The 22,575-nt window shown below is 34.7% G+C and overlaps 1 protein-coding gene across 1 annotated transcript in view; it reads left to right on the forward strand.

The window, feature by feature from the left end:
- Positions 1–22,575, forward strand: part of pard3ba (par-3 family cell polarity regulator beta a) — a 187,171-nt gene that overhangs the window by 78,938 nt on the left and 85,658 nt on the right. The window contains 5 exon segments of the mRNA XM_058773173.1: positions 4,324–4,509; positions 9,110–9,283; positions 17,230–17,359; positions 18,723–18,852; positions 19,762–19,868. Coding sequence (XP_058629156.1) covers positions 4,324–4,509; positions 9,110–9,283; positions 17,230–17,359; positions 18,723–18,852; positions 19,762–19,868 — 727 coding nt within the window.

Raw genomic sequence — 22,575 nt, forward strand, 5'->3', positions numbered from 1 at the left:
AATGGATATTTGTGCTATCAATAGATGGCATTAATAAAGGTAATTAATGCTAATACCACTTTATTACTATATCTGTTGATAAGTATTAATTAATATTAACCAATAGTATTATTATTATTAATATCAGTACTAAATTATAAATATGAATAAACATTATTAATAATGACATTAATCATTCATATTAATAGGTCATTACGTGTAATACTAATATGAATTGATTTTAATATTAGTAGCAGGTAATATTAACTGACAGTTTTTTTATTTATAAAAATAAATGTTTTTAATATCATTACTACTTAATTAACAATTAATAAATAAAAAATAAACATTGGAATATATAATTAAAAAAATAGATATAATTATTTTATAAACTTATGGTGGATTCACATATTTTTCTTTTGAATAGCATTTGAATTGTGTCAATGAGTTTTCAATTATCAGACAAATGCAAGAATCTGTGGGCTTGTCGTGTAAATGTATATTAATGAGATTGCTTTGGCAAACTGTAAATGTCTAAATATCGCCATTGCATTAAAACTAAGCTGACTGGATTTGGCATCAATTTGTCATGTACTGTGAGGGTAAATGAATGCAGTAGGTGGAATTAATGTCTGCAGCAACATATTAATTATACCTGATAGCCAGTAGCAATAAATCAGCCAAACATCAAATTAAATTGTAATGCAAGATTTTTTTTTGTGCCCACTAGACATGCTTTTAGACCTTTTCCAGCATGCACAGCAAAAAATGTCTTTAATATAATAATAAAATTACTATATTTAGTGATTTTTGTGGTGTTCCACTTGACAAGGTACACTTATATTTAAGATAAACGATCTAAAGTCTACTCTTTAGTCTATCTAATATCACCATTGTAATGTGATATCCTCACAGGAAGTTTGCTGTAAAAGCTGAATATGTATTTTTGCAACCAATTTACAATCATAATGTCGACTCTGAAGGGTCTGTAGAGGTTGGTGTTTGATTCAGACAGGTTTTCTATGAGGATGGAGGGGTCAGACAGCACATTGCACACAGTTATACTCACAGGAAGAGAGGTCGTTCACAGGGCTGGTGGAGCATTTAGATGTCCTTGAGATGGTCTTAATAGTAATTCCTCTTCCTACACACAGGATATGTTCTGCTTTGTCATGACCCATTTAATTATATTTGTTATTTGGGTCACGGCCATTTCTTTCCAAACCCAGTGGACTTTTTTTAAAAAGCTGTGCGTAATATAAAAACTGTATACACTTTCATGTAATAGCAAACGGCCTTCTGACATCAATTCTAATTTAGTTCAGTATCTGGGTTAAGGTGCATTGACTTCTAGCCATGGGCATCAAAACACATTTCCCGTGCATTATTTTTGTGTAAATGACACAAAGACTTCCTCTCAAAATGCTGTGTGAATCACATTGCATTTTCATGATTAGTGCGGTAGATTGATCAAAGTTCGGGTTTTGCATTGCAGCTCATTTCTTTGTGAATTTGATGGGGTATTATAGGACTGCTTCCAGAAGAAGAGGAAGAGGATATTTGTTGCTCAAATATTGTAAAATGGAAAATGTTGTTGCTCAGGATAACCTGGTTATGTTTCATTGAAGTATCAGTTTTGCCTGTATGGAAGCTTATTTCTGCCAGTAAATAAAATTAAAAAAAGGTAATTGCAACTGTTTATTCTGACTTTTTTCCACCCAATTGCGAATTTACACCTCACAATTCTGACTTTATAATATGCTATATATATAATATGATATAAACTCGCAATTGAAAGAAAATGGTCTTTTTTTCCCCTCCGAATGGGACCTCGGAACTCTGAATTGTGAGTTTACATCACGCAATTCTTAGAGAATCCAAAGTCCGAAGAAAGAAATATATATATATATATATATATATATATATATATTTTTTAAATATATTTATTTTATAATGTCAATATTAATTAGTAATAATAATATTGATAACATTTATTAATAATATATATAATATATATTATCCTATATTCATATTAATTGTTAGTGTTGATGTTAATAATGTTTACTCCTATTAGGTATTAATTTTTATATTATTATTATTATTTGAAGAAGAAAAAGAAAAATAATAATAATGTTAGTTACTGTTTATATTAATTATGTATTATATTATAGTTAGTACATATTAAGTAGTATTAATATTAATAAAACAATATGAATATTATCAATTGATCAATATTAAACGCTCTTTATACTGAAATAACTCCTATTAGTGTAATATGTAATATCCAATTAATATGAGTACTTAATAATATATCCAGTTAATATTAATGTATTATTACTTATCAATTGACAATTAAGTGAGATTATTAATAATAAAATATCTTAATATGTATGTTATTTAATATTGTTGTTAATTGCTATTTCTATAAGATATAACCTATTAATATTATGTTAATAATATTATTATGTTTTGATATTAATAAAGATTAATAATAATAATAATAATTGCAGTTAATATTAATGTATTACTAATAGTAATGTTAGTATAGTTGCAAGTGCCCAAATATGTTGGTTTTTATTTGCATTACCCATAGTTTTTATCTGTCAAGTCGATGCTGTTTATCTTACTCCATGTATTCCTGACGCAGATTCTTTTTTACTTTCCAGTTTTTTTTTTTTTTGTTTTTGCCAGCTTTTACTCATGTACTTTAGTTAAAACAGTCTATCGTATTGTGTCTATGAGAGCATATGAGTGTGTATTTGCCCTCAGGAGGTCTTCATGTGATGTCTGGGCCTGGAGTGTTGATAGGACCACCAGAGCGGCATCTCAGAGAATCTGATATTCTCGCTGGGACCAAAGTTTGACCTCACTTACAAACAGGCCTTTTATTGTGTGCTAAAACTCTGATTTGTCGTGCGCCTCAGGCCATGTACGACACATTATCATCAGTAAGAGGACGCGCTAAAAGGACTACTTGAAGCTTTGCCCCATTGGCCCTCCTATTTTTCATCGTTAGCTCTTGCTTAATGCTTTTTGCCCAACTTTGTGCTCCTACAAAGTCATTTTTGTTTCTTTTACTTCCTGGCCCATTTCCACAGTAGCTTACCAACAGGCTAATGCTGTTGCTTAATGTGGTTTCCAGAACGATGTCAGTCACGTTTAGCCATTGCACTTTATTCTAGGTCTTTTTGCCATGTTTTATTGATGCGATAGTGGCGAGAAGAAGGAAATGGAGTGGAGAAAGGTCAAAGACCATGGCACTGACACCCTTGATCTCTTTGATGTGATGTTTTGGAGCCAAAGCAAGCAAAAAGACAAGTGAAATGTGTGGGTAGTTTGTGTGTGTGTGTAAGTGTGCTCAATAATGAGTTATTAGTCTTAAATGATGTCGTTCCCCAACCCCCATCCTCCTAAATGAATCTCTGACAAAAGCTTATTATGTTTCCTTTTGAACTGGCACGTTCTCATGATCTCACTCTTTCACGTTCAAATCAAATGACCCCCAAAATGTTTTCCTGCCTCTCCATTAGACATGCATGCATTCTGTCCTAACCCTGCTTTATATATTCATCCATCATTACTCCTTCCTCATCCACTTGTTGCATCTGCCTTTATTTTAACTGGGATCCATCTCTAAAACATACACTTTATTGCATTTTTTTTTAAAGAAATTAGTAGTTTTATTATGTAAGGTTGGATTAAATTGATCAAAAGTGACTATAAAGACATTTATCTTTCCACAAAAATATTAAGCAACTGTTTTCAACATCAATAATAGTAAGAAATGTTTCTTGAGCAGCAAATCAGTATATTAGTATGATTTCTGAAGGATCATGTGACACTGAAGACTGGAGTAACGATGCTGAAAATTCAGCTTTGCATCAAAGGAATAAATTAAATTTTAAATATATTAATATAGAAAGCAGTTATTTGAAATTGTAATAACATTTCTGTTTTTACTGTATTTTTGATCACATAAATGCAGCCTTTCTGAGCATAAGCGACTTCTTTCAAAAACATAAAAAAATCTTACTGACCCCTAAACTCTTAAAGGTAATAGATGAACAGATGAAGATGAAAATCACTTCATCCATTATCTTATTGGAGTTTTCCAGGTTCAATACGTGTTAAACTCTATCGAGCATTTGTGACATACCGTCGATTACCACTGACAATAATTTCCACTCATCTCGTAGTTTGTAAACGCAAGCAAAATGACATGTGCAGTAATGCAGTTGTAGGCAATAGGGTAAGATATGGGATAAATGCTAAGATTCATATGGTTTTGAAAGTCAGCTGAGATTCTGACCTAAGAGTGTGTGTGTGTGTGTGTGTTATTTGCAGAAAGAAGAGCCGTCAGGTCCGCTGCTTTCGGAGGACGGGCGAGAGCAGCTGATGTTTGAAGTTCCTTTGAATGACTCCGGCTCAGCTGGTCTAGGGGTCAGTCTGAAGGGTAATAAGTCCCGAGAGACCGAAGAAGACCTGGGCATCTTCATCAAGTCCATCATCCACGGCGGTGCCGCACACAAGGTAAAGAGCAGCCCATTCACCCAACGTCCAATCATCTGAGAGCTCCAATCATGAAAGTCGCTCCAATCCTATGTGTTTCTTTACAGAATGTCATACAGTTGTAATTTATGCCTGAAAACTACTAAAAACCTTTAAGATGTCTATAAATAAAAACATACATACACTTATAAACATATTATATTTATAACAGTAAATATATAAATATATATATTTTACAACTCAATCCGAGCAGCTGAATCCTTCAAGAATCAGCTAAAATCTCTTCAATCTTTATTTGACCCTCTAACTCTAGCACTCTCTATTCTAATTCTATTCTTAAAAATAAAAAAAAATAATAAAAAACTTACGCACTATTCATTTACTAACTGCTTGTTTTCTTAAAAAAAAACAAAAAACACTAGCTTCTCTATTCTTTTTGTATTCTATTTAATTATTATACAATTAACTAAAGCAAAAAAGGCCTCTAACACTAGCTTGCTCTATTCTTTTTCTATTCTATCTGTTTCTTTTTATTAATTAATTTAAAAAAAACAACAACCTTGCTACGTGTACTGCGTTAAGCGAACTGAGACTTCTTATAGCACTTGCGTATCATTGCTCTTTTGTTGATTTTGATTGCTTCTATTGTCCTCATTTATAAGTCACTTTGGATACAAGTGTCTGCTAAATGACTAAATGTAATGTAAATGTAAATGTATGATATACTGATATATGTAAATATACTGTTGTTTATTTTACCTTTGCAAATTAATAACTAAATACATGTACTATTATAAATATATAAATATAATATTGTTCAAAACACAGTGATGTTTATGCAGTTTGTTAAAAAATACATAAAGAATAGTATATGTAACAATTAACATTAGGTTAATAAATGTTGTAAAATTAGTGCTATTTCAGTATCATTTATATACTATTATAGTTTTTATTAATATTTTAAATGAGCTTTTATGTTTCTATTTTCAGTTGTTAATTTAATTTTAATGTAAGTTTTAGTAATTTTGTAAAGTGCTTTTGGTTTTAAAGGTGCCATAGAATGCATTGATACAATATTTTAAATTTTTCTCTGATATCTACGTAGAAGGTATGTGGCTTAGGTAAGGGCAAAAATTCTCCAGAAACGGTTTTACATGTGCATTTACAACCCTAGGATTTCTCCCTAGAATGAAACGGTCTGTTATTGGCTTATTTGGAAGGGTCATGAATAACAATGTTGAGCTCTGCTCTGATTGGCTGTTTCACAGTACAGCTAATTTCAGTAGCTCATAGGAAGGAAACACAGGGAGGAAAATATATATTTCAATACTTTCTCTCACAGTTATATCGTCGGGTAATTATACTGTATATAAAATGCGGGCATCAGGGAGCCGCTATTAATATGCGGGGCATTGAAACTGCTTTCAAATGCACGATCGCTTTTTATTTTCACTTTCGCTTTCGAGATTCGCGATTGCACAAACTCTGTTTATACTATGGAGCGGCAGTACTTATCACACATTTTACAAGATCAGATGCTTGTCAGTGGTGCTCAGGATCTGTAAATCATTCGCCATCATCCTCAGTCATCTTTCCTTACTCTGTTTATGTGGTAAGTGAAATCTTATGTACTGCAATGTAACAGGCTACTGCTAGCAAGCAGCTACCATGTCCCTTTAGTGGCTTGCGTTATTTTATTAGAACACGTTATTTGCTTTCTGAATACAGACACCAACCCATCCCAGCACTTCACATCCCCTGCACAGCCTGGAACATAACATGCATTTCCATGATCTGCCATTTTCGCTGTTGTCCTCGCTTGTTTCTTCACAATACCTGCAGAACTTCTGATGGGCCTAGGACATGGGCGTGTACATGCAAATGTTGGGGGCGTAACTACAGTAATAGTGATTCCGACTGTTACGTCACAGTCGGTGTTGTGTTCTGATTCGCCTATTTTTCAGTGGTCTTTTTTATTCACAAGATTTACATAAGAAGGAGGAAACAATGGTGTTTGAGGCTCACGGTATGTCATTTCCATGTACAGAGCTCTTATTATTCAACTATGCCAACGTAAATACAGTTTTCCATTCTATGGCACCTTTAAATATTTTTAGCTTTCATTTCATTGCCATTCAGTTTCTTTTTACTTCAGTATAGTTTAACTAACTCAACTAAACTAAAACTAGTTTTACAACTTAGTTTTATTTTGGTTAGTTGCGACTAAATTTAATTTTTTATTTTATTTTATTTTACAAAAAATTTATTTTAAATAATTTTATTAGTTTTAGTTAATGATAACTATTATTGTATTAGCTATCGCGTTAACTAATTTAAGCTTATTGGTTAACATAATATGAATAAGAAATGTACAATAAAATATTGTACATAGATACAAAAATGTACATTGATGAGGCATATTTGACAGTTGAAGTTAAAATCCAAATATTGTCAGATTAATCTGTCTGTAACTACTACAATGATTTGGAGAAGCAATAATACAAACCTTGCTTTTTATGTGGAATATACTGTAGTATGGTCATTTTGATTCACCCAAAGTGGCCCCAAACTGAAAGAAAAAAAAATAAAAATAAAAATAAAAATATGGCCTTTTTCGTAGCCTATTAAGCTTTATCATTTTGGTTTGGGATATGCCATATCTGTTATTATAGGTAAACCTCACCTAGTGCTGCTATAGAAATATGAATACTCCTCTTCTCTTCTCTACGCAATCACTCCAGTCAGGCAGCAGGTGTTGTGTCTGTGTGCAGATAAGAGCACATCTACTGTCTCCTATCAGCACTGTAATCAAGAGTGGGCTCACAGGTGGAGCTGCGTCTCTGGCCCCTATCAGCACTCCAGTGGAGAGTGGGCTCAGAGAGCGAGCTGCATCACAGACCCCATCAGAGAGACGCTCAAAGAAATAGACATTTTCAAAGGCTGAGCTCTTCATTTGACTTCTGCCGTTCACCCTTATCACACGCTCTCTTTCACACTTTCTGCTGCTCCTCTAGCATTTACATTCCAGGATTGAGATCAAATGGGCATGAATATATATATATATATATATATATATATATATATATATATATATATATATAATATATGTAAAAAAAAAAAACTGCATCCTAATGTCTGGAATAAATTATCATAATACAAAGTAATGAAGAAAAACATGTCGTAGGTTATCTTTAGAGCTCTTTATGAGGTAGCGTCTTTCACAAGGCCCTCTTAGGTTGTGAGTTTCCAGACTGTCTGCTTATGTATGCATGAGTATATATTCTCAATAGATGGGCACAAGTGTTTGTGTCCGTTTTGCCGGAGACCCCCTCCCGGGTCAGTATCGGTGGTCTGCGGTCAGTGACCTCGCCCAGGGGTCAGGATCATCCGCCGTGACACAGACTCTCAGGAGTCTTTAGCGGCTCCAGTGGCTTTTAGCTGCTAATCTCTTTTGTTCCTCCTCAGCTCAGTTTTATTTAGGAAACCACAGCTGTGAACCTTAATCCAATTCATTCCGGCCCGGCCCTTTCACGCTAATGATATGCATCCGTAATTGTGTCTGAATTCATAGTGGGATGCATTAAACATTTAACAGTGGGGCTACACTGCATAAATGTTTTCAAATCACACTATAGGGCTTTAGTGTTGGGAGTAACTAGCTAAAAGTAGCGGTGGTCCTAACTTAACTACATGTTTCAGTGTGACAGTTTTTCCCCCAAAATAGTGGTGGTTCATTTGAAAATAAGTTCAAAAGAACAAATTATTCACAAAAGCTTGAACTTTAATGCTGTAATTTTATTGTACTGTATATTTTATTTATTTGTTTTAATTTATTTATTTGTTTGTATTTTTTGTATTTATTTTTAAGGTTAGTTTTTTTAATATTTAATATTTTAAATGCTGATGTGAATATATAGAATTCTATATCTTATAATATTGTATTAAAATAATAAAAAATAAATAAATTAAGAGCTCTGATTAATCTTCCTTCAATTAGTATTGTGATAAGATTTGTGTTTTTACTTAGTGTTTTGTGTTTTGTTTTGTTTTGTTTTGTTTTGTTTTTGTATTCCATTTTTAATTTCATTTTAAATACACCATTGTATTTATTAGTAAATAATATATAGCAAAATTTAATGTTTTTTATGTAGTTTTTTTTTTTTTGGTATCTATAACTAGTACTATGGGTTTTAGTGTGTAGTTCTTTGTATTTATTTTTTAATTCTGCACTCAATCTTTAGGTAAATTATATATCTACTTTCTATCTCTCATTCTCTCTCTGTCTATTAGTATTATAGTAAAAAGTTTAGTGCTTTTATTCCATTAATCTGTCTATAACTAGTACTATTTGGGATGCAATAATACAAATAAGACTAATAAAAATTTAAGAGCCTTTAATCAGATTAATCTGTCTTTTTTTTTTACTTTTTACTTGCAAATTATAAGACTAATAAAACTGTAAGATCTTTTAAATGAAGTTAGCTTTTCTTTTAGATGAGGTTTAGTGTAGCTATTAGCTGAAACTTGTTAGAAAGGCTTTTTTTCCATAGAGGTTTGCCTCTATGAAAATTCTCAGTAGTTTGTATATGTAACATTGGTGTCTGTCTTCTCTCGTTTGCAGGACGGTCGCTTGCGTATCAATGACCAGCTGATAGCAGTTAATAGCGAATCGCTGCTCGGACGCTCCAACCACGATGCCATGGAAACCCTGCGGCACTCCATGTCGACTGAAGGGAACCTCAGAGGAACCATCCAGCTGGTGGTTCTGCGTTCTGTGGAGCGCTCACCTGCTCAGGTATGCCCAGTTCCTGTACCGTACCATGTGTCCCACTATAGACCGCTTCCCCGCAGGGTCTCTGAACCTGAGACCCTGACCGCTGCCCACCGGTATCACCGCTATCCACATCACAGGCTCTCAGGTGACCTCTGATTGTTAGTTATTGTGCACAAGGACATAAGAGTTGGCTAAAAGGAGAAAATGTTTTTTTTTTTATTCTGAGATTTAAATCTAGCTTTAAAGTACTATTGTTATCCTACAAGAAAACGAGAAAAATAGGCTTGTGATTAAACAAAATAATAATAATCTGTCAATAGATTACATTTTTGTCCCCAAACAGCCCATTTTCCCAAACAAAGCTCTTGAAAACGTTTTCAGCTATAAATTGGGGTCAGTTAGATGAGTTGCCATGCGAGGCATTGCAGTATCATCATGGACATTTGGGGAGGAAGTCCTTGAAATTTAATCATTGTAGTTTCATTTTTTTGACAGACTGAAGATGGTTCTTTTCCTTTTTTTTCTTTGACTTCATTAGAAAGTGCTTGTTCTTCTCTCCTGCTTTCTGCTATTGTACTAACATCGTGCACATGCTTGTATTTTCATTTGCTCTTTTCACTTCTTTATTAATGTCTGCTTTTCTTTTGTTTTGTCTCTGTATGGCTGAAGTTTTCGTTTGAAATAAAAAACTCTTAAATCTTTGCATGCACTTTGTTTTGTTCGACTTTTCTTCGTGGATCTTTTCTGTTTATTCTGTAAAGGGCATGAGGTGCCATTCATCTCTTTCTTTCAGCTATTGAGAGATTTATCCAGTTTTCAAACTTTGAGACGTGCTGTATTGAATTTGTGTATGCAATATGTACAATGCGTTTAAAAGTTTGGGGTCTGTAAGATTTTTTTTTATTCAGCAAGAATGCATGAAATTGATCAAAAGTATTTTAAAGTATATTTAAATAGAAAACAATTATTTTAAAATGTAATAATATTTTACAGTATTACTGTTTCTGCTGTATTTTTTAATGTATTTTTGATCAATTAAATACAGCCATGGTGAGCATAAGAGACTTCTTTCAGAAATATATATATTTGTTTAAATCTTACTGATCCCAAACTTTTGATTGGTTGTATATATATATATATATATATATATATATATATATATATTAAAGTGGATCTTATGTGACCCAACATGTGACCATTAAAGTCTGGGAAGCATAATATTTCATTGTATCAGTGCATTTTGATTGAGTCTACATTCTCATAAAGCAAGTTAATGCACTAAAATATGCAATGTAAACCTATGTATTTCCACTGAATACTTTTGAAACTTTCAGTGCATACAAGTTTTCTCATGAGCACTTATCAATTTTATGACTTAGAAAATATGGCTTGATAAAGTGTTTGTTCAGTTTGTGCTTGCATTATTGGGAAGCTTGGCCTTCTTTTACTACTGTCAATTTCATGTCTCTGTGTTTCAGGGGGTCCGCCATGTTCACTGGGGTCCCCCCTTTGTTAATGTGGTGGTAAGTTTAAGCAGTCACCGGTTGGTGTATTAAACCCGCATGACGATATTCTTGCTAATAGAGGTGGTTTCACATGATAAAGGCAGAGAGTCAGCTAAAACGATATGTTTAATTGATAATGGAGAGGTTTCTGAACTCCAGTAGTCTGTGGAACAGTGCTGATCATTTCAGGAAATAGGTTTGTTATCTAAGCATTTTTTTTTTTTTGCATATTTTTCAAAATAGACATATTCTTTTCTATTATGGGAAGTAGTGTTAAGGCAAATTTATTGGAGAAGAGAATCCATTTCCATGAGTCAGCAGCTCAATAAAATGTCAGCCAAGAGATAATAGCCAAATCTTTTTTTCTGCTTTGGATCCTCAGAAGTCACATGCTAAGGTTTCTGAATGTTCAAAAATAGTCAAATGCAGCTTGATCAGTCTGGATCCAACCCTTAAATGATCTGAGATGACCAAACACCCGAGAAGAGATGATGCCAACCCCTCAGACAACATACAGAATTACCAAATTTTGCCATTTATGTAAAATATATTAAGTTTCTACAATATATAAATATATTGTAGAAACTTAATTTCCTGTAAAGCTGCTTTGCAACGATTTGTGTCGTAAAAAGCGCTATACAAATAAACTTGAATTGAATTGAATTGATTCGAGTTTGGAGTCTTTGCATCCAAGGTTAAACCGGGACGGTTCATCAATTCCGACAGCTCCTCATCACCGTCCGGTGAATATGAAGACAAATAGTTATTGACTCCACCTAGAGCGGTCTGACTTTGGGTGGGTGAGCGCTGGAGTATTATTGGGGAGCATTAGCTTATCCTCAGCCCAATCTAGTGGTGGAGGGATGGTGATCGGTGCGGGCGGTAATGGCGCTCAATAGAAGGTGATATGTCGCTGAGATGCATTCTTCATTAATCACATGCAGACGGTGCGATCAATATGCCATTAATCACCCAGACAGAGTTGAGTGATAAGAGAATGAGTGGGAGGTTAGAGAATCAAAAGTGTTTGTGGACTCAATTCAAGACATTATACTAAAATTCTAAGTATTTTTTTGATTTGAGAATTTTAGTTAAAAATTAAAAATGTAAAAAATTTAAAAAACTAATTACGACGGTATTATCATTGGATACAAGTGCGATCCTTTTTTGGATGTCTTGGCAGTACCATGATATTTTATGAAAGTACCAGCCATTTTTCTATATGTAATTACATGGTACCAGCACAGCTCTTTTTTTGTTATTGTTTTTCAACATGGTAATACTGTAATATTTTTTGAAGTACTTCTAAAGTTTGGGTTTGATAAGTTTGTTTAATATATTTGAAAGAAGTCTCTTATGCTCACCAAGGCTGCATTTATAAAAAAAAAAAACCAATAATATTGTAAAATATTTTACGAATTTAGAATGTTTGTTTGTTTATTTATTTATTTATTAAAAATGTAATTTATTCACATTTTTTATAAATGTCATTTTTGTCAATTTAATGCATGTATGCATTTAAAAGTCTTTATTCTGCTTTCACAAATAAAGGCCTTAAAAGGTCATTAATGTGAGCATAAAATCTTAAATTCATGGAGTCATGGCATTAAATGTTGCAAGCTCTCCACAAAAAAAAAAAAAAAAGAGAATATCTTCCACAGTATTTTCGTTTTATTTTCCAATACAGATATCTAAACATCCTTAAATCAAGATGCATTTACTTGAGATGCCATATTAAGATTTTAAAAAGTTTTAAAAATTAAAAGACTTAATTAGTCTTATGCTTAAAATAAGAACAACTATCTGTCAATGGGGTATGAAAACTTATTTTCCTTTTAAATTAAGTTGATTTTTCTGAGCCCATTGGCAGATATTTGTTCTTGTTTTAATCATAAGCACACTTCAGTTTCTTCAGTGTCTCATAAAACAAAACTTCTTATTAAAAAGTAATGGAGATCTGTTGGAAGTTGTATTTTCACATTTTGAAGTATTGCTAAGACAAGACATGTACATTTAGAGAACATGTCGGTGCATTGTTCCCTTCGGTTTGTAACTTCAATTTGCTTTAAAAATGTCTTAAATTTTTTACATTTACAGAAACCCTTGAATAAAAGTATTAAATCTTTAAAAAAAACTTTTCTTAACCCAAACTCTTAAACTGCAGTGTACCTTAGAGAGATTTCATGTGAAACCACCATCTTTGTTCCTCCTTCCTCCATGTTCTTCTCCTTCCTGTTCTCCACCCAGTCTGCTGTCTAATCCCGTTACCTCGCTGGATCTCCTCTTGCTCGGCAACTTAATCAGATTACACCGTGGGTTCCTTGAATAAAAGGCAAATTTTGGGTTTTAATGAAAGGCAGCCCGGGGCTACCCTGAGGGTCCCTAACCTCAGCTCACCCTCACTGCTGGCCTGTGTGGAGGGGGTGGAGACGGCTGTGGCTTTAGGGTCTTGTTTTAGAGGCTGTTTTGATGGTTCTTTGTCTTGGACTGTAGACCCAAGCTCCCTTGTGATTGTTGTCTGATTAAGACATTCAGCGCACCGCCTTTGAAGATGTCAGAGAGGTTCTGTGTGTGTGTGTGTGTGTGTGTGTTGTTGTTGTGGGAGTTGTACACCTAAAATCAAGGTGATATTTGAATGAATGTGAATATGATTATGTTACGAACATATTGACAGATGCAAGGAGAAATTAGACTTTGATGTTGTCTTCTGATGCTAGTGTGCTGTGTGTTGCTATGCGGTTGCTAGGGTGTTCTGGGTGGCCACTAATGCTTTGTTATGCAGTGTCGAAGTAAACGCAGTGAACTCCATTTCTGCATGTGCTGTGAGTTTAACATGCATTTGGAAACATGACGATTACAGTTGGATTTGTTATGAGTTGCATTTCTAAACTTGCTCTCACAGAAACTTAAAAGATCTTCCTGCAGTTTTTAGCCAAAATAATATCTTCACTTGCAAGAGTTAAAGCCTTTAGCTTTACAGACCTAAGTATTGTAATTTTACTACTGCAATGTGAATTAAAATGATTTTACAGTGCAGTTGTATTGCAATAGTAATGTATTTGACTTATAATAATAATATCATAATTATTGTTGTTTACATTATTATTATTAAATAAATAAATTAACTTTAGATGCAGTTTAAATTGTATGCCCTTAATGCCCTGCAGTATCGAAAATATTATGTATTTATTTAAAGTATTGTAAGTTAGAAATTCCAGTATCATGACAACAGTTCTTAGCCTTCAGCAAACAAGCATTGTTCTTTTTCTTTCTTTAAAGTAGTTGTGGTTTTAGTGTTAGTTGTCAATAACACTGGTTCTGACTGGTTGTGCCGCATTGCTTTGTGGTTGCTAGGGTGTTCTGGATTGTTTCTGGGAAGTTAATTGTAGTTGTTAAGGTTTTGTCATTACAGTGTTGTTGCTAGGGTGTTCTGGGGGGTTACTCGGTGGTTGTTTTTTTTTTTTTTTGTGGTTGCATTTTATTGTCCACCAGGCAAAATTAGTTTTCTTTAAAGAATCACACATCGAGACGTCATTGATGTGTGTTTAAGAAATAGTGCTCCATGTGTTTTGCACCAAAGTTTAGTGGTCAGCGGTTTGTTCAAATCAGTGTGAGCAATAGTAATAGTGATCCATGCCTTAACAAGCCCCACTAATAAGGACGATGCAGCGGTTGAAGTCAGTGGGAGGTGAACATGTAAATCAATAATATCGACTGTTTAAATTGACTTTTCATTTTTAGTTTCCCTCCGTCTGGATTCTAGCAGTTACTATTCCATTCTTCTTCAAGTACCTTTTGATATTTTCCTGCCAGCTCTCAATTTATGTGTGTTAGACACATGCATTCAACACATTTACCGTTGTCAAGGCGATGATCAGAGTGAAACACAGAAAAAGTGTTGCTTAGGCTCAGCGAAGAGGGTTTTAGAGTCATTCTTCATGAGAAACATAATCTCTGAGGAGAAAGAGAGCCTGAGAATCAGTCCTTCGGTCCATTGATGATTCCCGTGCGTCTGGAGAGACAGCGAGCAGGAGGCAGATGACAAGAATGATGTTTCCCCATGTAAAGAGCCATCATCCCCGCTAATGACTGTCCTCCAACTGAGGCTTAACGTCGGAACAAAAGAACGAGGCTTTCATCTGTTTTTCCCCACCATGCGGAATAGTACGGTGTGAATCCATTTAAGCACACTTTGATATGGTGATATCCTAATACCTTTCATGTCCGTCCAGTCAGTCTGGGCTTTTGTTGCCGCGAGTAGCGTGTTTGTGTATGTAGCATGTGGTTTGTATGACAGTATAAAGTCTACGGCGTTCCTCCTCTGGGTTGTAGACGCCCAGACGGTGACAGCTGTAGCTTCTTTGTCTTCTGAGAAGAATCCATCAGCATGCATCATTTGGTGGCCTCACGTCTTCATATTGACACATGTTTCCGTATCTCGACTAGTACTGTCTGATGGGATTGCCTTTGGCTTATAAAAAATTCTAACTGTGTCATATGGTTGCTTTTATCCTTTTGTCATTTACAGTTCAGGTTCAACAATTTTTCCCCGATGTGTTGTTTTTTTTTAACATCAGGGTTGTTCACTCACAGAATTTCTTCTTCTTTTTTAGTATCTACAGTTTTCCTTGTAAAGCATGCACAATTGTACACTACTGTTCAAAAATATGTGCTAACACTTTACTTAAAGCCTTTACATAAAATGCATTATAAAGGGTTTTTAAAGGGTATAATGCATTATAATTATTCATAATGTGCATTGTAATACATTACATCTTGTCGAAAATAATTAAAAATGAATTTAAAACGCGTAGTGTAACAATGAATTGATAAGTGTTATAATGTATTAACTCTTCTTGAGATTACAAGGCATTATAGTGCATTAAACTGATTTTATAATGCATTGCAGACCAATTTGGAGTAGTCACGTCACTTTCAGCTGCACGCGCATTGTGATGGTAGAAAAACACTGGTAATAAGTGGAGGGAAAATCCATGGAATAAATTGTGCCTTTGGATGTCAGAATCGGAATGCAAATCGAATGCATTTTTCTAGAATACTGTCATCAAAGAAGCCATTTGAAGCGAAACATACTATGGATGAATTTGATTTAAACAATAGGTCTGCATAATATTCACACATGCAGTTCATATGGGATACTTTGTATTAGCCCTACAGTTACAGCATGAAATACTATTTAAACCTATGACATTTTACATAACATTTACCTATTTTTATTTCACAATTCTGACTTTTATTCTCACAGATGCAAGTTTATAACTCAGTATAACTCAACAATAGCGAGTTTGTCAATTCTGAGGAAAAAAAAGCCAGAAGTGTGGGATATAAACTCATGATTCTGAGCCGAGGGGACAAATTGACTTTTTTTAATCTTTTTTTTTTTAATCAGATTTGTGAGATATAATCTCAGAATTGCAAGAATAAAGTCAGAATTTTGAAATATAAACTCAGATTTACATTTTTTATTCTTTTATTCGATGGCTTCCATTTACTTCTACTTGAAAACGGTAATTTTCTGCCACCAGATAGGCTCCGCCCCCAAAACATCATCACTGTTTGCAATTCACCAAAATTGGTCTATACATAAAGGCTTAAAGTAAAGTGTTACCAAGTATGTTTTTTCCCCTCAAGATTTTGTCTCTTATACTCATCAAGGCTGCATTTATTTGATCAAACATACAGTTAAACAGTAACACTGTGAAATATTATTATTACTATAAAAGTTTACCGTTTTAATATATTGTAAAATGTAATTTATTTCTGTGATGCAAAGCTGAATTTTCAGCATCATTACTCCAGTCTTCAGTGTCACATGATCCTTCAGAAATCATTCTAATATGCTGATTTGCTGCTCAAGAAACATTTCTGATTACCATGGTTGTGCTACTTAATATTATTGTTGAAACCATGATTTTTTTTTTTTTTTTTTTTTTTTTAGGATCCTTTGAATAGAAAGTTTGGAAAACAGTGTTTTTTTTTTTTGTTTTTTTTTTGTTTTTTAAATGGAGATTTGTTTTGGTAACATTCAATGTATTTATTGTCACTTTTAATCAATTGAATCCATCCTTGTTGAATAAAAGTATCAATTAAAAAAATGAATAGTAGTTCAAATGTAGATACAAACCATCAAGATGTGTTGAAATAAATGTCAGTGTTTGTTTCTTGGAAGAAAGGTCATGCAGGTAAAAGAAAAAGGTTGAGGGTAAGTAAATCTCAACAGAATTGTAATTTTTGTGTGAACCCCATTTCCCTAAGCTTGTTTTCTGTCCTGCATTGCAGATGTTCCACTTATTGGCATCTTGACAGCATGAACCCAATACAGAATTTGAACATTTGCTGTCAAGACTTTTTTCCCCCAATCAGCATCTTCCAGACCAATGTTTTGTTACTTTTTTCGGTCACTAAAATGAATCCTCTACAACTTTTCACCCTCTTCTTTAGGAACATCAAGAAAGCAGTCAAAGTGTCACCAGAAACGACTCTCCTGTTAATCTCCGTCCAAACAGCAACCACACCAACAGTTCGGCACCACCTTCCACAGCAAACAACCGCATATACGAGGCTGCTCCTGGTAAGTACACACCGCCACTGATTCAATTGCTTTAGGTCGTGACTTAAAGTTGCTGCACTATTAATTCTTGCTTCATAGTCAGCTGCAGAATCCAACTGGATCATGTGGCGGATTCCACTGGTGGTCGCCAAATCACGCTCTGTGTGAATCCATCTTAACTTGTTGACTACATTCTAAATGCACACCAAGTAATTGCTATTATATAATGTTAATTGCTTTCAACTAAATTCTCTCACTGTTAAAGAAACAAATGAAATTGATCAGTGCTCCAAAACAGAAAGTAAGCGTGCGTTCATCATCAACACCATGTGAAGAGTGCTTTGCTTCTCTGTAAGGGGACCAAATGAGTTCATTTTCTCCGCCGCCTCATTTTCCATGTCAGTGTAGCTTTCCATTAGCTTTTTCGACTTATACATGTTGGAAATCTGCCCATCTCATCAATACGGATGGAAAAGCCAATGACGATATTTTTGCTACATTCTCTTCCGCTTTTATGCAACGCGGCCTGACCTTGAAATCATTAAGCTGATGAAATGGATTCTAAGTGGGCCTTATTAGCATACTCGCAATTGTGCCGAGCGCTCGAGAACGGATAACAAACTGTTTTAAATTCACACTATTCTTTCCCGCCGCTCTCCAGAGAGTTGCCCGTGCCAACACAAAAGGCTTTTTCCGTGTTTTTGGAAAACCATTGTTTACTGATTAGCGTCTCTTGTCCGTCAAAGCATGTGACTGTACTTTAGTCGCACAAAGAGGGATGTGATATTTACACACGTCTCATTTTAAATTCAGATTGCTTTCCACACTCGCTGCTGTTAGACTTGGCCAAATCTGAAAAATTTCAAACACCAAACTCGGCGTACAAGTGTCATTTTGATGAGTTTTAATGAAGTGTTGTTTTAATCACATGTTTTTGCTAGCACCAGCATTAATATTTCATGTCACTGCATATATACGACACAGTCATTTTGGACCCGCTTTACAATAAATGGCAAAATGGTGGAAGGAACGGGGACAGTAGTGCAGAAAATTGAGTCGTAATGGAGGTATTTCAGACTAGCGCTGCTAACATTGATCAGAACATTGCGTGGTCACTGAGAAGGTCTCAATGTATTTCTCAGGTGTTAGATGATTCAAAACTCAGTGAGCGTGGTCAAGTGTGTCTTATTCCTCATAATAGGAGGAATAACTCGCTTTCATGTCTTTTCAAACCTGTATGACTTTGTTTCTCAGTGAAACGCCTATACAATAGAAGAGAACTTAGAAAGTTGAGCTAAAAAATGTAAGAAAAACATGAGTCTTCTGAAGCCGTACAATGGCTTTAATATTAGTATATAACATTAAAACGCATATTTCTATACAGCTCCATACAGACCCCCTGGCGGACCTCAGGAACTGCCGGAGGAAGATTACGATGAAGACGATTTCCCCCCTCCACCTTCTGATCTGGAGCTGCTGGAAACAAACCCTCCACACAAACACCAACAAAATCGGTGTGTTGAGTGAAGTCAAAGATAACAGCCACGCAGTTCATTGGTTTTCTTTAAGAGCTATTATTGTGAAAGCAAATAACCTAGTACTTTGATCAGTGCTCAGTATTGCATCCTGCAGCCTTATTTCAAAGATTTGAAAACAATGATAGCATGCAGAAGAATTATTTATGGCATTATCTAGTTGTACCATCAACTATTCAGTCAAACACCCAATTTTATCCACTTAGACTTACATATTTATATACAAACACACACAAAGAAAGATTCATTTACAGTATAGTAGACATGAGAAATGAAATGAATGTTGGTTGCAAATACTTTGTCATTCAGTACTAAAACACATCAATGAATAATTCAATGTATAGCTACATATTAAATATTGACAATTTATCCAATATTTCTGTTACGCTACTGTTCAAAAGATTTTTTAAATAAATTCTAAGAACTTTCTCAGAAAGGACATTTATAATGTTACAAAAGATTTAAATTTCAAATAAATGCTGCTCTTTTGAACTTTCTTTTGTTCTTTTGAACTAAAGCAGCTCAGCTGTTTTCAACATTGATAATAATATAAAATGTTTCTTGAGCAACAAATCAGCATATTAGAATTTGTTGTTGAAAATTCAGCTTTGCATCAGTATATTACATTTTCAAATATATTATAATAGAAAACTTTTAAATTGTAATGATATTTCTGTTTTTACTGTATTTTTGAGCATATAAATGCAGCTTTGGTGAATATGAAATATTTTATTCAAAAGTATTTTACTCCCAAACATTTGAGAGGTAGTGTGTGTGTTTTTATGCTTATAGTATATAGCATATTTGCTTGATTATAGTGTTACATTGTAAGATTTCTTCGAGATATTTGATCAACCAAACTGACTTTGTGTGATATGTGTCTTGTAGGGCTGAAATGGAGCCTGTTCCCTACAAACCCACCAACCAACAATACCCTCAACGACAGAAAGTCCCAGATTACCCCACCAACAAGTCCTCCAAGAGCATGGATTTAGGTATGGAAACACACATACACCATATTTACCAGAAGCCACATACAAAATAATCTCCATAAAATAAACTACATCTTGTGGACTAGATGCATTTTGACCAGTTAAAAATGCATTTAGTTTACTATACTGGGGCCGTACAGACTCTGTGCTGGCAGTGACTTCATTTAAATACAGAGCAGTGCTATTTCAGTGTATTTAACGCTTGGTTAACTTGGACTGTGGGTGGTTAGTTAATAAGACGCAGGTTTTGGAGGTGAAACATTTTGCACTACAGCCTTGTAGACAAAGATTAAAGGTTATACTGAGACCTAGAAGACTTTTTAAAGATTTTGGTCTGTTTATCTGAACACAGTGGAAACGATTGCCTTCAGTGCAAAATAAAGCCCTATAGCTACACATTTCCCAGTATTAGCCACGGATGACCCCGATAACTTGTCCTCTCTCTTTTCCACCACCTTCAGAAACATGAGGGATATTTCAGTGCTCCACAATGGGAAGTTTTCGCCCGTTTCCAATTACATTTCATTAGGGTGGAGTATTGGCTTCAGCTCCACTGCCACTGCGCTAATCTCCTCACTGCTGAAAGCTGATTGGTTTTCATTACACACATCTCATAGTGTCGTGCTTTGCTGCCATCTTTTATCCCCCATCCAGACCTTTTCCCCTCTATTTATTTCTTTATCTCTCTCTCTCTCTCTCGCGCGCGCTTTTTCGTTTTGTTCTTTAAGTTACTCTTTCAATTTTTCTGTATAGGCCTTGTGGCCTGTGGTTCAGTTAGTGTTTCTTTTTGTCCTTTTTCATTTCTATTTGTCCTCTTTTATTTCTTTTTGATAAATGTGTACATTTAAGATAAATAAATATGCATCTAAAAAAAAATCTAAATCATATTGTTACAAAGGCATTAGCATGTCTAATTCACTATAAGTATTTCTATGTTTTGACTTTTATAAATTGTATATAAATATATTTATTTTATTTTATTTAAAACAAAACCAGGGTAATTAAAAAGGAAATGAGTAATATTATTTATTATTAAAAAAATATGAATCAATACAATAAATAAAAAAATACTCTGATGCATATATGTGATTATGTTTTTCTTAAACTATATTATTTAAAATGTTCTGTTTCGAGGCAAAACTTACAAAGCTGTAAGATGTATGCAAGTTTCAGCAACGATTTCCATCAAAGTGATTGTTTTTGGAGGGTTTTTGGGTGATGGATTTCTAGTCAGGGTCTTATCTAATGTGACTGAAGGTGGGAGCAATTTCAGATATTTACTCTAGCATTAACCGCTGTTAGCATAATACAGGTCATTTATATCCAAACACAAAAATAGCCAACAGATTTATTAATCTTAATTTACAAATATTCTGCAAACCTTTAAAGTAATCTATTCATCACCCAAGGGTCCACTTTTCTTATCCTCAAGGCACATAATTTCAGTCTGGCTAACGTTTTCCTCTGTGATATTGCGAAACGTTGAAAGACAAAGGTTTTTCTCAGTCAAGCGTGGTCCCTATGAGAGGTTTGGCTGGAGTTCTGGAGGCTAGTGTTTGGAGTTCAGAGTTTTGGCTCTGCTCGAGTCTCTCTGAAAGAGACTCTTTCTGCCAGTCGCATCATTAGCAGCTGTATGTGTTTTTCTGAGCAGGAGTTCATGTGAAAATGCTCTTAATTTCTCATTTGCTGATTGCTTTCAGGCCATTTACCTTTACTATTATGCAGAAGTGCAACACACCAGCCAAATGTGGTTTTATCCGAATATGTAGAACTAAATTTTTCTTTTTCTCCTTAACATTTTAGGGGAAAAAACCACACACACATTCATTGCTAAATTGTTCTGAGCGGTTGCCAGAACATTGGCAAACAGTTGCTAAGTTTACTGACTGGTTTCTAGGGTGTTTGGGGTGGTTGCTAGGGTGTACTGCATGTTACTAGGGCATTCCGGGTATTGCTGTGGTGTTTTGGGTGGTATTTATGGCATTTTGCATGTTGCTAGGATAATTCAGGGTTGTTGCTAGGGTATTCTGGATGGTTGCTAGGATGTTTTGGTTATTGCATGTTGCTAGGCTATTTCGGTTGTTGCTAGGAATTTCAAGGTTTTGGCATTCTGTATGGTTGCTAGGATGCTTTGGGTGTTGCTTTGTTGTTTTGTGTGTAGTCTAGGGCATTTTGTATGTTGCTAGGATGTTCAGGGTGGTTGTTAAGGTAATGCTATGGTATTTTGGGAGGTTGCTAGGCCATTCTGCATGTTGCTATGGTTTTAGGTTTTGCTGGGATGTTTAGGGTCGTTGCTAACCTGCGTTGCTTGGGGGTTCTTGGTGTCTTCAAAGGTGTTCTGGATGTTGCTGTGGGGTTTTGGGTGTTTCTAGGGCATTTTGCATGTTGCTAGGGTGTATTTAGGGTGCTTTCACACCTGGCCCATTGTTTCAGAACCTGGCGTTAGGGTTGCTGCGATAGACGGTGTTGACTGTTTTACCGGTGTGAAGTCGCAACACCGGTTATGTCACTTGCCCACTGCGGCACCGCCCCCACCATCGTTTTGATTTTTTATATAATAAAAATCATTTAGTTCAGTTAGAGAACAGACACTACAATTAAACCTGAACTCGGCTGTTCAATGCAGCGTGCCGAACGACAGTCACATCACAGATCAGATTTCATTTATCTCTTGAGGAGAGCGAGTCTGACTGACAAGAAGAGTGAGGTG

This window comes from Onychostoma macrolepis, chromosome 01 (genome assembly GCF_012432095.1).
Source record: "Onychostoma macrolepis isolate SWU-2019 chromosome 01, ASM1243209v1, whole genome shotgun sequence".
Classification (NCBI taxonomy): domain Eukaryota; kingdom Metazoa; phylum Chordata; class Actinopteri; order Cypriniformes; family Cyprinidae; genus Onychostoma; species Onychostoma macrolepis.